Here is a 15,752-nt window from a genome sequence, read left to right as displayed (position 1 = left end):
GGCTGCTGGGAGGAGAGGCCCTGGGAAGAGAGGGGCTGCTCAGACCCCCATTCCAGAGCCACACTGACCTACCTTATCAATGCAGGGCACCTCCAGCCTGGCAATAACTCAGTGCTCTGACTCCGTGATTCGGGAGGATGAACAAATGCTTTATTAAGCTATATTATATCACACTAATACTAAATTATAACCATACTAAAGAGATACTACTGAAAAACCCATGACTGTCTGGAGACAGTCAGGACAGCTTCGACCCAATCAATACAATCAACCCTGTCCAATTAACACATCACTCTCAGTAAACAATCTCCACAACACATTCCACACGTGCCAAACAACAGGAGCAGCGAGTAGAGGTAAGAATTGTTTTCTCTTCTTCTCTGAGGTTCTCACTGCCCTTCCCAGGGAAAATCCTGGGAGAGAGAATTATGTCTCCCTCTGTTCAAAGAATGTGAACACCACACTACCTGAAAGCTACAACAATGAAATAATGCAAAATAAAGAAAGGGCATGGTAATAGTGATTCTTCTTTTACTTGGGTACTCTTTAAAATACTTCTATCATAGATTAACATGACCTTTGCAATGACTTCTGAATTAATCCCTAACTGACTACACTGGGATTCTCTTTACATAAACTACAGATTCTTTTGGCAATGTGAGCTTTATCAATGACTGACTAGAGAAGTTATTTTGAATGCTGCCTTCATCTTAACTCTACATTGTAAACGTCTTATTTCTCTTCTTGTAGGTCTGGCTCAGTAACTTTCACGTTTGTTTACATACCCACATTTACACACCAATATGTCTATAGGAATGAGGTGTCAGAGTGGCTTTGAATGCACACAGTAAATGATGTTTGCCACAGGCCCTAATGAGAATGAATCAGTCATTCAAACAGCATTATCCCTTTGAGATATGAACGAGACAGCCTGTCACATTTAGAGACTAATGCCATGCTTTTGCCAGAGTTCCAAGACTCCAAATGAAGATGCCACTTTGGTTTTTCCTAGCTTTACAGTGTTTGGCACCACCAGTAATTTTTTAAAACTTTTGTTCATGCACAGTTAAATATATTTATCTTCAATTCTGTTTCTATAGATACTAATATCAGTATTAAAAATCGGGTTTTTAAACAGATCAGTTTTATAGAAAAATCAACCCTAACAAACACCAGCCATTTGCTTAACAAGTCCTGTTCAGCTCTTTATATTTTATGTATATATATTATGATCTTTTCATTCCTCTGTTGCCCTGATCCAACATTAAAAGTTGCCATTTCATCCTTGTATTTCAATAAGACACTGGATGAAACAAGTTAAATTCCCTTCTAATTACTGATAAAGAATGTACTGTCAAGTACTGAATGCATTCATATATACAAATATAATTCTATATACTTATGATAAAACATGCTGCTAGGTGACATAATGACAAACAATTCTTTCATATAAATAAATAATTAATAGAAACATATATAGACCTGGTTTTATAGTCTTCTCACTCAGCCTCCACATATTATCCTGCATTTGATTAATTTAATAAGCATTTCACTGAAATAGTAAGCAACCCTACCTTAAGCACTATGTACTGCATTCTGACACTCATGACAGGGGAAAACAAGTGACTTTCACCTCAAACCCTCATTAAACTTATATATATATGTTCAAACTGCTTATGCAAATGCAATTAATTGCATCCACTAAAAAGGCATCTGAAATACGTAAAAGAATGCAAAACAATTTCTGTAAATATAAGCCTACTGTAACATGCTTTTTCACAGCAGCAAGTACTTAAATGAAATCATATAAAAAGTTCAATTAAAAGTTCAGTGTTGTTCCCATACTTTTCTTCAGTTTTTTCCTGCTCCAATATTAATCCATTATTTTGGTCCCAGAAATTTTGACAAAATGTAGCAGATAATGGCATGTCTAGTAGCCAACAAATTAACAGTGTATTATTTTAATCTGTAAAGCACCATGTATCCTGATGCTGTTGCAAGAAGCAGAGGAAGAGTGGTGGGAGTTACACTGTGGGAGAAAAAATTATCCCCATTCTGGAAGAAGATATTCCCAGCAATAAGGCTTTATCACATCTTGCCTACACACAGATCTGGAAGTCTCTGCTTTGTTGGGATTGTCACAGATTGATCATGTCCTTTTTAAAGAATAACAGAAGCACTTTGGGGAAACACCTCCAAGCACTTGGCTGTGATTATCTTTTAGTAACAAGAAGGTGCAGAGTGGGAAGAAGCTAAAGTTGCTCTGTATCAGCGATGCTTTGTGAATTGATGAACTCTGAGCTCCAGCCTCTGGAGAAACTTCCTTCCTCTCTCACCCAGCCATCACTCCAAGTCCCCTTGAAATGCTCCCTAGACCCTCTAATCTCTCACATTTTTTCCTCAGACCTGCATCCTGAAGGCCTCCTTGAACTATTCTCAGTATGTGCTGCCTCAGGAAGGAAGCTCATCAGAGTCCACTGCTATTTGGTCTGCACTTCAGCCTTCCCTTTGGCAAAGGAGTGACTTTGGCTCACTCCCCTCTAGTCCAGCAGCTATCTCCAATATGCTTATAAGAACTTGTACAAAAAAGAATTTGTAAAATAAATAACCAGCTGAAGAGAGATATTGGCCATCCCCAAACAGAACAAAAGACAAAACCAAAACGTCATTGAACTAGGATTAAACTTGCAAATTCAGATCATAGTTTAAATTCCTTTCAAAGAAGATTTGGGAAAGGTACAGAAGCAATGCAAAGAATGAAAAATCAGCAGTATATACCATCAGGAAAACTAAAAAGGAAAAATCAGCCAGGTTTCATAGGATGTAACCTGAACTGGAAAAATGGTAGGTATTTTTCCAGATAAAATAACTGCCAGGAGAAAACCACAAACCATCATTTAGAAGACTATGATTTGGACAAGACAACACAAGAGACAATATGGTCAAAACAGAATATATTTTAGAGTAATATGAAAGCAGTCTTGCATGATTTATTCCTTAATTTAGTCAAGATGGCAGCTTACATTAGTTAAAAGTAAATATGAACTAAGAGCTTCTTCATACAGGGAAAAAGTGATGTAAGTGGCAGGAGAGACATGCAGTTATACCATTAAACACAGCACATTTTTAAACCACCTAAGTGCTGACAGGCTTTTGTGCTGCTGTGCAAGGTTTCAGCCTTAAAAAGCCAGCTTGTAGCTCCTTTCTTTGATGACTGAAGACAGGGTGGGAAATACTGGCCTACAGAGAAATATCTCAATTCTGTTAGGAGTTAACATACTGACCTGCAAGCTCACACTAGTTGTGCATTTCCCTTTTTTAAAAGAGTTCTAATTCAGTCTTCTAGAAAATATATTAATTTTTGATAGTCTTTGGATTAACTGCAAGTCTGCCAATTTCATGCTTAACCTAAATCTTCATCTCAGTGTAGAGCAAACAAGGAAAGGAAAAATGCCATGCTTTTAAAACTGCAAAAGGATTAAAGAGGAGTAATCTGTACACATTGAGCTATTCTTCCAATAAGTGTAAGAACACTGGGGACATTCCAAAAGATTAGAAGACACGAAAAAACAGATTGTTTTTTTTTGAAAGTCAACAGACAATACAAATAATTTTAATGCCCCAAATACTTCTCATCTCATGTAAAATAATTTCAGAGTCAACAAGCAGCTTGATTTATGTATGATAAATGAACACATGCCAATTTAAACATGAACTAACAGAATATAATCCACTCTCTAAATTCACGTATAATTTTAAGTGGAAAGTGAAAGACTTATTATGAGTGTAAGGCATCTAACTTGATACTAATTCATTCTGATTAAAGAGACTTCTTAATGCTGGATACATTAAACTGATGTAGAGTGCAGCCCTGAGCGTAGAATCAGTGATGAATTGGTGAATTTCTCAAGAAACACCACATGAATGAGTTATCAGCTCACCATCTCTTAATATTTTTACCAGTGGCCTGGAAGGAAAACTCATCACTGATCAGGGTTAAAGAGAAGGCAAAATTTGTGGGACAATGATGAATGACAGGAATAATCAGTTCCTCCTCTAAATTTGGGAGGGTAAGAAGAGAAATAAGTCCCACAGAAATGGCAGATCTCACCTTAACTCAAAAAAGGCAAGCTACAAGAATCAGAAAGGTACTGCCTTCTCTAATAGGAAATAAAGGAAATTTTAAAGTTGTTAAAGAAAAGGAACCTAAATTAATTGACACTAGATATGATAAGAGCATAAATGTGTTAAGTCATTAGATGTTGTTAGAACAAGCAAGGCTGCATTATCCTTCTCCTTCTCCCACAAGCAGTACAAGCCAGTAATACCAAGGTACATGTAATACTTATGTACATGTAGCCTGTTACATAAGTTCTCAGCTCCCAATGTTCTGGGAAAACCAGATAAGTTATTCTTCAGTGCTTAGAGGCATATGAGTATTTTTGCTGCTGTTGCTGAAAGGACATAGTACTTTAGGAGGATTGGGGTTTTTTTCCCCCAAAAGCTTTGACCTGGAAAAATAAGAATCTTCATACATATGCATCATACTTTGAGAATCAGGATTTGCTTCTCTCCAGCAGCTCTTTGGTAGCATGTATACATATTTCTTTATCACTTCAGTATTACCATGCTATTTATTTCCCAACTGCATAAGTTGAGTGTTCTTTGTATTTCTTCCTGTTGCTAGAGAAAAGCTAAAAGCAGGAGTTGGAATAAGTTCATCCTTTGCAATTATCTATCTACCTTATAAGATACATCTTATCATAAAGAATTTACCAACACAGAAGTTATGAGACTTCCCTGACAAAATGATATACTGAACTACATTAATTTCCAATCTTTCTATAGGCAGTCACAACATTATTTTTAACCTCACATACACACAGCTCTTTTTACAGTGAATTCTAAGTATCACTAGATGGTTTGGGTTTGCTTTTTGGAGCAGGGATGTTAAGAACAGGGGTTAGGAAAAGAAACAAACAAAAAAGTAAAACATTTATAATTGTGAAGTGAATTTTCTTTCCATCAACCTTCTGTCCATTTCACTGTTTCCCTTTTATATAATAGGATGTAACTGGCAGAGTCCTGTAATTTCTGTAATTTGCTCTAACTTTTTTTTTTCAGTCCAGGCTTCAAAGTGAATTGGCTGTCTTGGCAAGACAATGCCCCAGAAACATACCAGTGGGATTTACACAATTCTGTCTGTGTAATAGACCAGGAAGCTTTTACAAATGTTTATTACCTCACAGAGTGCCCTTAAGAAGGGAACTCAAGTGCAGGGTATTTTCCACCAAAGCCTGTTTCAGCAACATATGGTATAATCAGTTCCAAATTAATCTTCAGATGACGGAGAAGAGAGTCAGGAAAAAGTGTGTATTAACCTTTTGCACTGGAGGAGAGAACACATAAGTGAATTGCTGGTCAGTAGGCACAGTCTGGGGTTAAGAGATTGTCACCACCTGAACAGGCAATGTCACTGCAGGACAGGCAGCTGACACACACGGGTCACCTGCAGGCTCCTGCTCACAAAAACACCCCACAAGCCACATGCCCTACAAGCCTTGACAAGGTCAGTTGGAATCCTGGGCCCAGTTTCCAGCACAACCTGGCAAGAAAGCCATGAAATGGGGGGTGCTTGGAATGAAGAAAAGGTTTGGGGAACAAAGGGCCTGAGAGACTTTACCTGCCCACACGTAAAAGAGCTGCTACGAGGAGGAAGGGAATAAACTGCTCATGCTCACACAGGCACAGTAGAAATTAAGGAGTTGATACTACATAATAGATTTTAGAAAGTCTCCTTTTCCTATTTCTTTCTGATGGCAGAGTTCTTCTGACAGCTGATATGGCAAAATAAAGCCCCTCTTACCCCAGAGCCCCATTTACTTTATAATTTGCACATCAGCAGGCCAGCATCAGTAAAAAGAGGGTGAGGTGGTACAACTTCTGTAACTACACCTTTGAATAAATGCTGTTGACAAACAGGGAGAAAATGCCATCTATCCTTCAACAGCACTTAATTGGCACCTACTGCAGTGGTTTGTTGCCTAAATACTACTTACTACACTGTACTTCAATATATGAGTATCCTTTAATAATGTAGCAGATACATCAGTTTCATATTTAAGAAACACGTTCTTATATAATGAAATTGCATATTATATACTATATATATTTAATAATTGCATCATGTAAAATTAATCTGTTGGCCCATTACATGCTTACCCAATATCTACATATTCTCTCTGCTTTTCTTGTAATTTTCTTCTTTTAAAGGCCAAAATATTTTTAGCCTACCACTTCATGAAACCAAACAATTAAAAGAATTTCAACACATACTTCACATTATATATATACTTATAAATATTGATTGCTGTGTCTTCTAAATTGTATTCCAAACACCCAACTTAGATCTTATGAAAGCTCTTGCCATTTCAGGTTTAGAGGGATGTCATCAGTCTTGACAGCTGATGATTTGGATCTCTGGCTACTGCTAGATGATTATATAAATTGTGCTAAAGATAACTTTTTCCATTATTCTAAAATCATAAAGCTGCAGGATTTCTCTCTAACACACACTTTACTAATTTTTCCACTGGTCTAAGATTCATGGTTTGAGAAAGAAAAGAAGTATACTGGGAGATATCCTTCCTCATGATCTTCTGATACATGAGGAAAAAATGAACATCACCTACATTTATACTACATAGTCATTTTCCTACAGAGCAGTATTACAGTCAATTAAAAACTTAAACTATTCAACCAGTTATCAGGTAACCTTTTAATGTAAATCTTGTTTATTTACATAGGACAAATTCTACTGGATTTTGCTTTGGCTGATTGGGAGATACGTGTCTGCAAGGCAAGACAATTTTTTACTTATTCATATAAACCTACCAGTTCCTATAAACAATGGACGTACATGGCTATTTACAGCATTTCCCTAACTGTCACACAAGAAGAATAGATATACTATGGAGACTTTAAGATATTTTGTTCATTCAACCTCAGGAAAAGAAAATCTCATAATGTTAAATTCCATGGAGTTTGTAAGAACAAAGATTTTGTTATGATACATCTACTGTGATGACAGAGTGTGTTCTCTGCTGATAAAGGCAGGCAGATTGCCAGGATTATGTGTGCAGATTAACAAATGCAGACTCTCTATGTTCTTTTGTACTAGACTGGAGCAGCTGCTGCATTTTGGGGAGTACAAACTGTATTCCTTCAACAGTCAGTGTGGTTTTGTCCCCTTGTTGCTGTGTGTATGTACTACACAGAGCTGGTAGTGAAGCTCTCCTTATGTTTACATGACTGACCCACACCTCCTGCTAAAAGCTGCTCACTATTTTCCATAATAGGAAGAAAGCAGTGCTCTTCCACTGCCTGCTACAACCATGTAAGATTTTTAGCTTTGTGCTAGCCAGTATAAGGGATTTCTCTTCCTTACCATGATTCAAACAAACTGATGAAGAAATTCCTTCTAGGTAGTCTGTAAAACAATTCACAGATACATCTTTTCCTAATAGCTCAGTTAGTGTGCTCCAAAATATACTTAACCCACCAGAAGTAAGACCATTCCTAAACATTTATTTAAACAAACCTTTTCACATATTTAAAGATACAAAGAAAGTTCACAGCAGCAAACCAACAGCCAAAAACCAAACCACACTATGTAACAGTGCTATTGAAACAGGAAGAAAATGTTCTTAAACTGTGTTTAACAAAATAGACCTTCTTTCAAGGTTAATGAAAATACTTCCTGACCTTTTTAGAAAGCATTTTATACATAGTACCTGGCTTTCTTTATGGGCTTAATTCATGACATATTTCTTTCATAATTTATTCCTCCTTTTAACTGGTTTTCTTTTTGTGCTTCAGGAGTGGATTTTGGTATGCTCTCAGGTGGTTGTTTTGGGTTTTTTAAATTAAATCACCACCATCACCCCCTTCTCCACCTCTCCCTCTCCCGCAGGTTAAAAGCGTCATAAGATGGAATAATAACTAAGAACACAATCAGAAGCTCTTTGATTTAAATCTTGAGTTTGTTCAATGCAGAAGAACAACTATTTTGCAAGGAAGTGAACAAGATAGGCAAGAGACAATAATAATGCACTGCATTATTTTCTCATGAGAGGCATGAGGCTTGACTTTGGGAGGTACTACATTCTCTTGAGGTTCATTTAATTTCCTGTCATTATTTCCAAAAGCAGCAGTTTGATTTAGTAGATCATGTATCTCGTTTGGAAGACATATTGCAATATTCTCTTCTCATTTTAGTAAAAGATTAAATGTAGTTACCACAATTTTACATTAGACTAAGCATGATGTGCTGCTATTTCTAAATATTTCCTACTACTTTCAGCTGGCAAAGGCCAGTATAAGGACAGATCTGTAAACATCTGTATCTATCAGGGATTTTATGGTGGCACTGAAAAGGCACTTTCAAGGCAATACAAGGAGCATAGTTTATTCAATAGCTCTGCACAACTGAAATAAACCCTACAAGAACTGTCAAAAAGAACAATCAGATTTAGTTACCTTCTAGGCAAGAACTCTTAGTAATCCAAGTTTGAAATGCCAGCTACAGTGCTGGAACCCTAAGATCAAAATACTACAAAGATTTTTGTACTGAAATTAAGGATGCTGGGAAAAAAAAAAAAAAACAAAACCAAAACCACACACACGCAACACAACAACAACTAAAACTAAACATAGAGAAATCATAGAAAGCCTTAGGGTTTTTAGCACTAGAGCTTCTGGAGAGGACCAGGAAAGCATCCCTCCTTTGTATTCTTTATAGAAACAACTTTGGTGTCAGTAGCTTTGCTACCTTCCACATTAGTTGCACATTTGGTGCACAAGTTGAGCAGACAGCATTCCATGAAAACCCAAAGAATGTTGCAGAGGCCTTTGTGGTTATCTAAGTCTTCCACAAATTTCTGATACTGATATACAGACGTACAACAAACCCTACTATAATTCACATTGATAACCTGCATGTTTGGCACTCACTAAATTCTAGACAAACATACTGCAGAGAACATCCCAAGACACTGCCCAAGACACACAAAAAAAGCATTTTCTACGTGCAAGAAAAACATAATTAAATACAAGCAGCAAGCAAAACAAAATACCCAGGCTATGAGTCAACAAAAATTGCTTGAAAAAAAGCTAATAGGACATGAAGTCCTGTGTTAAAATGGTACAAGCTGAATGAACTCTGGGAGAGCTGCAGCAGTTCCTGTGGCCCAGAGTGCACTGGCACCCTGTGTGTGAGGGAGCCTGGTTCAACACTGCTGGGGCAAACAGGAGTTAGTGCAGTGCTGACTGCAGTGGGATGGCGTATTTGACACAGGAAATCCAGCAAAAATACTGGATCCCTATTTTCAAGCAAATGAGAACCTTATGAGGAATGCATGTGAAGAGATGAGACTAGAAATGGAACAAAAAATATGGAACTTCTAAAGATTACATTTTCCCAGCCCAAACTCCCAGCAGACTGGTTCTACACAGCACATCAGACTCACTGAACTCAGGTTCTATTTCACCACTACATTTGCTTATTATTTTAATCTTCTATAAAACATACTACTATCAAAGATATATCACAAGGCAGCTAGAATCTGGTGCTTTAACTAACAAATTATGGTAACAAGTCAAGTAACTGCAAATTCTTTTTATATGTCTTCATCTAATACCTAATTTACAATAGCATGGAATGGAAACTTGTTGCATCATGCTGAAAACCAGAAAAAAATATTCTTCAGGGCAGAAACCACATCTTACTTTGTTCTGTGAAGTGCTTAGTACATGTTGTGCTGCTTTCCAGAGCAGAGTTAAAGGAGCTGCACAGCCTGGGAGTGCAGAGACTGCAGCATGTAGCTGCAAGTAACAGGGTGAGCTGCTGCAGCCCTTCCTCAAAGAGAAACACACTGCTGATGAAAGGCACTGTCATTTCCAGTGAATGCAGTCTGCCAGGGAGACCAAAAGTCTGGATTGCAGGATGAGTTAACCACTTACTGTCTGTTATCTTATCCAGAAAGAGAGCCAGGCTCTGGCTGTGGTACATACACACCTAGCACTATCAATTCCCACTCCTCCTGCCTTCCACAGCAGTTTCACTGGCTTGGATTAACTCCACAATCAGTTCTGCACAACAGAAAAACAAAATTGGTGCAAAGGTCCCTGGGCTCACCTCTGCTCCCTCCTCAGGGCATTCACTTCAGCCAGCTGTGCTCCAGTCCTGGAAAATGGGCTTGGCAAGTGGGCTACCATAGGTGTGATCCTAGAGCCCAACTTCCAGGTTACAAGCTCAGAAAAACTGCATTTGTGCTCTCTGAAACAGCCCCACACTGCAAAGCATGAGAGCAGTGACTGGAAGAAATACAGGTGTTTGCCCCAAACATGCACTCCTGATGACTACTAACCAGCTAATACAGGCACACATAATTACACCTCAGTTACAGTCCAGATTCACAAACTGCTACAGAGAAATTACTGCCAGAATTCCTCACAAGATGTCTTCAAGGAAGAAGGCAATTTGCAGCTAAATGGATATACAACTTGCATGACAGCACACTACTTTTTATATTTAAACCCCATACACACAAATGATAGCTCAGAATTAAGAAAGCAGCAATTTTTATTCCTACCAGCTATTATGGACTTACTGCTGGGGTCTTGCAGGAGCCTCTCATTCCCTTTCTATCTTGGCTGAAAATTGTAGAATTTTATGAAGGATTTAGGTGCTACTTGATTAATGACAGTAATTATACATGGGTGTAAGTTTAAACTAGCTGCTCAGCTGGTTGACTTTCTTGCAACACTATTTTTCTGAATTGAGAATTCAACTCTTGACAAAAGTAATGCTTTTTGATTATATTAGGCTTAGCATGGCTTTTATACTTTCCCACACTGAAAATTTAAAAAAATATTTGTATGGCATACTTTCTTGGACATTTATACACAGGGTATTCACCAACCATTTTTGAGTCACTAAATTTTATTTAAGAACTAAGTATTTTCAAATGCCTTGCAAGTTAATAACTATTTTTTGTAGTCAGCTAAGAATGTTTCATCAATATACAACAATAAGCTTAGGCAAATAGATTTTTCTGATGCAAATTTGGAAAAAGTCTGTAATATCACTGTATCTCTACACCCCCTAACAACAATGGTTTTAAACAAGTATTCATTATTTGACATTACTACTCCTCAAGCTAGAAAATCAGATTGTTTTGGCCTGTCACATTAGGAAACTGCTGGGGTAGTTATTCAACTTCAGTTTCCCTGCAAAGTGAACTGAGATGCTGACTTTTTTATTCCTTTCCCCACATGGCAGAAGTGCATTGCAGGGACCTGAGGGAAGGAAAGCATTTCTTAATTCCTCTCTCAATTTGTTTATTCTTCCCTGCACTTGAAGCAAATTGAAAGAGACCATATGAATACCAAGTGATCAGCCTGATTAAAAATCAGAATTCTTGTAAAATGATTTGACATGGAAAATAAATTACTCAGTTAATAGAAAATTCTTGTTGTAATGGATAAATTTGTATAAAAGTCTCCTCTGACTCATCCTGCAATATATATATGTTTTTAAAACAAAGAGATAAAATGCTTATATGAGAAAAAATATTAAAAAATCCAAATTGCCTTCCTCTTGTGTATCTGATATTTGATGGTTTACGTCAGTTTGGGTTATGAAGGAAATACAAAATTTTAAAAAATAAATAGCAGAGGAAAACAAAGTTAAGCTTCACTTGAATACTGATCTATGCATAAGCATTAGAAAACTACTGCATTATTATCACAATCATGCTGAATTCTTATGCTATTTCTGATTTCTATAGCAGGTCAAAAAAATCTCGCATGTCCATATGGGGATGCCTGCTGGAGACAGATTTTTTTTTCTTTTAATGCAGTTGGAACTTGCCAACTGACATAAACATCTTTGCAAAGTTTTTTACAGCGTAGCTTCTGTAAACTTTTGAAACATCAGATAATTCCTTTCATACAGAAGTATAATTTCCAGGAGAAAAATACTCTGCTTCTTGCTTCAACACTTTCAGTTCCAAGCTCCAGACTATTTCTGCACTGTTTGAAGTCTAGCAGAGCAGAGCCAAGACCATATACATTTCAACCAGAAGAGAAATAACATGCTCTTTGGTTCTTTTGCTCCTCTACCAAAATTAAAAACAGGATGATCCTATGAAACACAGAGTTAACAAAAATAAACATAGAATTAAATTTTAATATCTTGCAATACATGGAGAACAGAAATTGAGATACCACTGAATAACCCAGCTTTTGGCTTCACCAGAAATGGAATAGGAGATGTGAACAAACCAAGCATGAGAAATAGTAAAAGAATGAATCAGACCACAGAGGGGAGGCTTTAAGAGAAGCCTTTGCTGCCATGGGTTAATTCCACCAGTGCCTCTTTCCTACCCCATTCCACCAGGGCACTGATTTGTATACATGCATACACCATGTATGTACACACACTGAGAACACAAACACAGCATCTGCAGCCTCTCAAGTTAGACACTAAAGCAGCCAAGTCAGCTGGGACTGACGAGCCAAGTGTCATCTATCCTGACCCCAGCAAAAGCAGCACATCCATTTGCTACACTTTGCAGACTTAAATATGGAAGGTCCTTCCAAGAAAAGTTCCACCTAAGAGAGAGAGAGGACCAAAATGCCTGCTTCATTAAAGGCTCACATGGGAACTAAGTCAACAATTAATCCCCACAGACGTCACTGTGCAAACATCCAGCCCAAGGAATTCCAAGTCTGTTGGCCACAGCTACACACGGTATAATACACGTGCAAAATTAAAACATTCCATACTCCAATCTCTTTCCATAGTTCCATTTTGTATTGTAGCTCACCCCTTTTCAGCTAGAGAAAGTACAGTACATGTGAGAAGATAAGAAATATTCACTACCATCTTTCCCCTATTCCTGGGGAAGACAGGCTAGCAAAAGGAATGACAACCATACTATGTTCTATTAAATGACTCAAAAGTACATTTTACATGGGTTTAACACAATCTGGTCTACTAGAGGAACATATGTGTTAATTACAAATGAAAACTTTCTGTTCTACATAATTGAAAAAGAAAAAATATCCCATGCTCTTAAACAGGATATACATTTAAATTTGTAAGACTTGTAGAAACTGACATATGGAATAATAGGAAAGAGTATTGGAAGACATCAAGGGAAAAGACTGTCAATACTGCAACAGCCAGATTTGAAGTTCTCTGCCAACTTTACTAATAGCATAATAAGGAAAAAGGTTGAGGCTTTCCAATTAAAATAGAATGTTGCTGCTAGGAACTTGCATAGGAACAAGAGCATGGTTTAACAAAGTAAAACTCCTGGGCTTGGGACATTAGTATGGAGACTCCAACTTCTCAGCCACTTCTTTGGCAGCACTTGTTTTGGACAAGGCTGTTTCTGCCCAAGCCAGTTGTTCCCTGTCCTTGCCACAGCCCAGCTGTGAACTGACAACAGCAAGAGTGCACCCATCTGTTCCTGGTGCTGGAGTGGGCACCAGTGCCCTGGGCACAGCAGGAACCTGGGGACATCAACTCTTATGATGTTCATGTGTCAGTAACTTCCTGCTGACTGTACCTGAACAACACTGGGAAAACACACAAACAGCCCCACAGGCATGGGGAAATAGAAAATGACTACTGAAGTGCATTTTAAGCAATATGAATTACTAAATCAAATATCAGCAAACCAAACTAGATAGTACTAACATCTTTTTTTTCAACTGAGAACTCTGGGAAGAAATTACTCTTACAACTACTCTAGACAGGGATCACATTAAAAGAATCAAATGGAGTAACCAGAGGCTCATAAATGCAAGTCATTAACCTTATTTTCCCTCAGAAGCAAGAACAGAATTAAGTTCTGCAAAAACATAAACAGTCAAAAAGCTCGTTTCTTAAATACTTTGACTTCTGTGGACATCAGGAACACTCCTAACTACCCACAAATATTGCAAGTATCCTCCAAATTTTTTCATCACTTGAAACATGGAATTATTTAGATTGGAAAACACCTCCAAGATCACCATAGTATACTCATTACCACACACCTTCATTCTAGAGGCAGCTACAGGTCACTGACCACAAATACTTTGTTTACTTAATTTATTCTCTATATTAAATACAAATATAAAAAGGTGAACATTTTAAATATTTCACTTTAAATTAAGTGAATTCGCATCTTATTCTATCATACTGCCATTTGCTAAACAAACATATGTAGACATCCTTTTTACAGGTAATTTTTTATAACTCGACTCCAAACCAAGCAGAAACCCCACGACTTAGAAGCTTACTAATAGAATCATTCATCACTTGAACTAATGCTTTAATTAGCAGTTATATAAAGCAAAGACATATTTTTGTTGTGTGTTTTACATTGACTTAATGTGCAACAGGTGACTCTTCAAAGTTATTAGGCTGAATTGCCTGCCATTAAAACTTCTTTTTCAAGCTTTTAACCAAAGATTTCTGCCCAAGAATAATGTTTTCAAACTTTTCCAATACAGAAATATTCACTTAGAGTCAGCACTGTAAATCTGAAATCCAAGTGATCATACTGTCACTGCTATATTTAAAAATGTAACATTTTAACTAAGTAGGAAGATAATGGGTGTATTCTAGCATTAATACAGAAGAAATACACCGGCACTGACAGCTGATGACACGAAAAAAACTCCTAAACCAAAACAATTATAAACTTCCCAGTAATGAATCCCATTGAACTCCTGTGAAAAATACTTCAACATAATGATGCATTTTAAAATACAGATCTGCAGGTATTGGGAGTACACAGATGGAGAGAAGAGATGGAACACACAAGCTTGGAACACTCACCATCTGAATTGGTTTTTTGTGAAGATCTCGTTCGGTCACCAACTTTTCTTGGTCAGTGACATAAAGGCCTTTTTGTGCCAGGGCTTGTATAACAGCATCATGACCTAGAAGTGGTTTTGCAGCATCACTCTTGAGAATAAGGCTTCCAGCACGACAGTAGAGCTCGGCAGACAGCAGCAAGTTCACAACAGGTGGTTTAATGTGCTCCTGGTCATACTGGTCTGTGTAAAACGGCTCTCGGAGCTCTTCTGGAACATTCTCTACAAAACAGAGCACAAGTCAGTATCAGAAAGGACAGTTAGACTATTAAGGGATTTTTTACAACTATATGTGAACTCAAAATTATGTTGAAGAAAGCTTAACCCAGTGGAGAGGCCAGTCTATGTCAGCAATTATGTTATAAAATTCTGGGGAAAATTTCATACAAAGGTAATATTTGAACCATAAATAGAAAGTTGAGAAAAATTCAAAGTGTCTCCCATTGCAAAGGCCACAACAGAAGACCAACCTGTGGTTTACATCATCATTACATTAAAATTTCTTGGCTTCTCCAAATACATGCCCAAACATTCTCATTTCCTTTGGCATGATATTATATAGGTCAGACATAAAAAGGCAGAACAACACCATTTAAACACAAACCCTGGACTCTATTACAATAACAAAATGGAAGTGAAACATTATGTTTCAGCACAGAAAAATTCAAGACAAACAGCAGCCTTCTAGTTTCTGTATATGCAGGAGAATTTTGATTACTATACTGTTTATTTCAAAGGTCATGCATCACAGAATGATGACAATTCAGCAGTTAAGCATAAATATATGGGCTTTTGACTGAAATCAGAAGAATGGAGAA

The 15,752-nt window shown here is 37.3% G+C and overlaps 1 protein-coding gene across 2 annotated transcripts in view; it reads right to left on the bottom strand.

Moving 5' to 3' along the window:
* CAMSAP2 (calmodulin regulated spectrin associated protein family member 2) overlaps positions 1-15,752 on the bottom strand; it is an 80,176-nt gene that overhangs the window by 52,199 nt on the left and 12,225 nt on the right. For both annotated transcript variants that reach the window (XM_058029871.1, XM_058029872.1), the window contains exon 2: positions 14,897-15,156. In XM_058029871.1, the coding sequence (XP_057885854.1) occupies positions 14,897-15,156 (260 nt within the window). The remainder of the gene's footprint in view (positions 1-14,896; positions 15,157-15,752) is intronic.

This window comes from Melospiza georgiana, chromosome 9, assembly GCF_028018845.1.
Source record: "Melospiza georgiana isolate bMelGeo1 chromosome 9, bMelGeo1.pri, whole genome shotgun sequence".
NCBI lineage: Eukaryota > Metazoa > Chordata > Aves > Passeriformes > Passerellidae > Melospiza > Melospiza georgiana.
The sequence above is the reverse complement of the archived record's forward strand: the minus strand, read 5'-3'. Positions and strand labels throughout refer to the sequence as shown.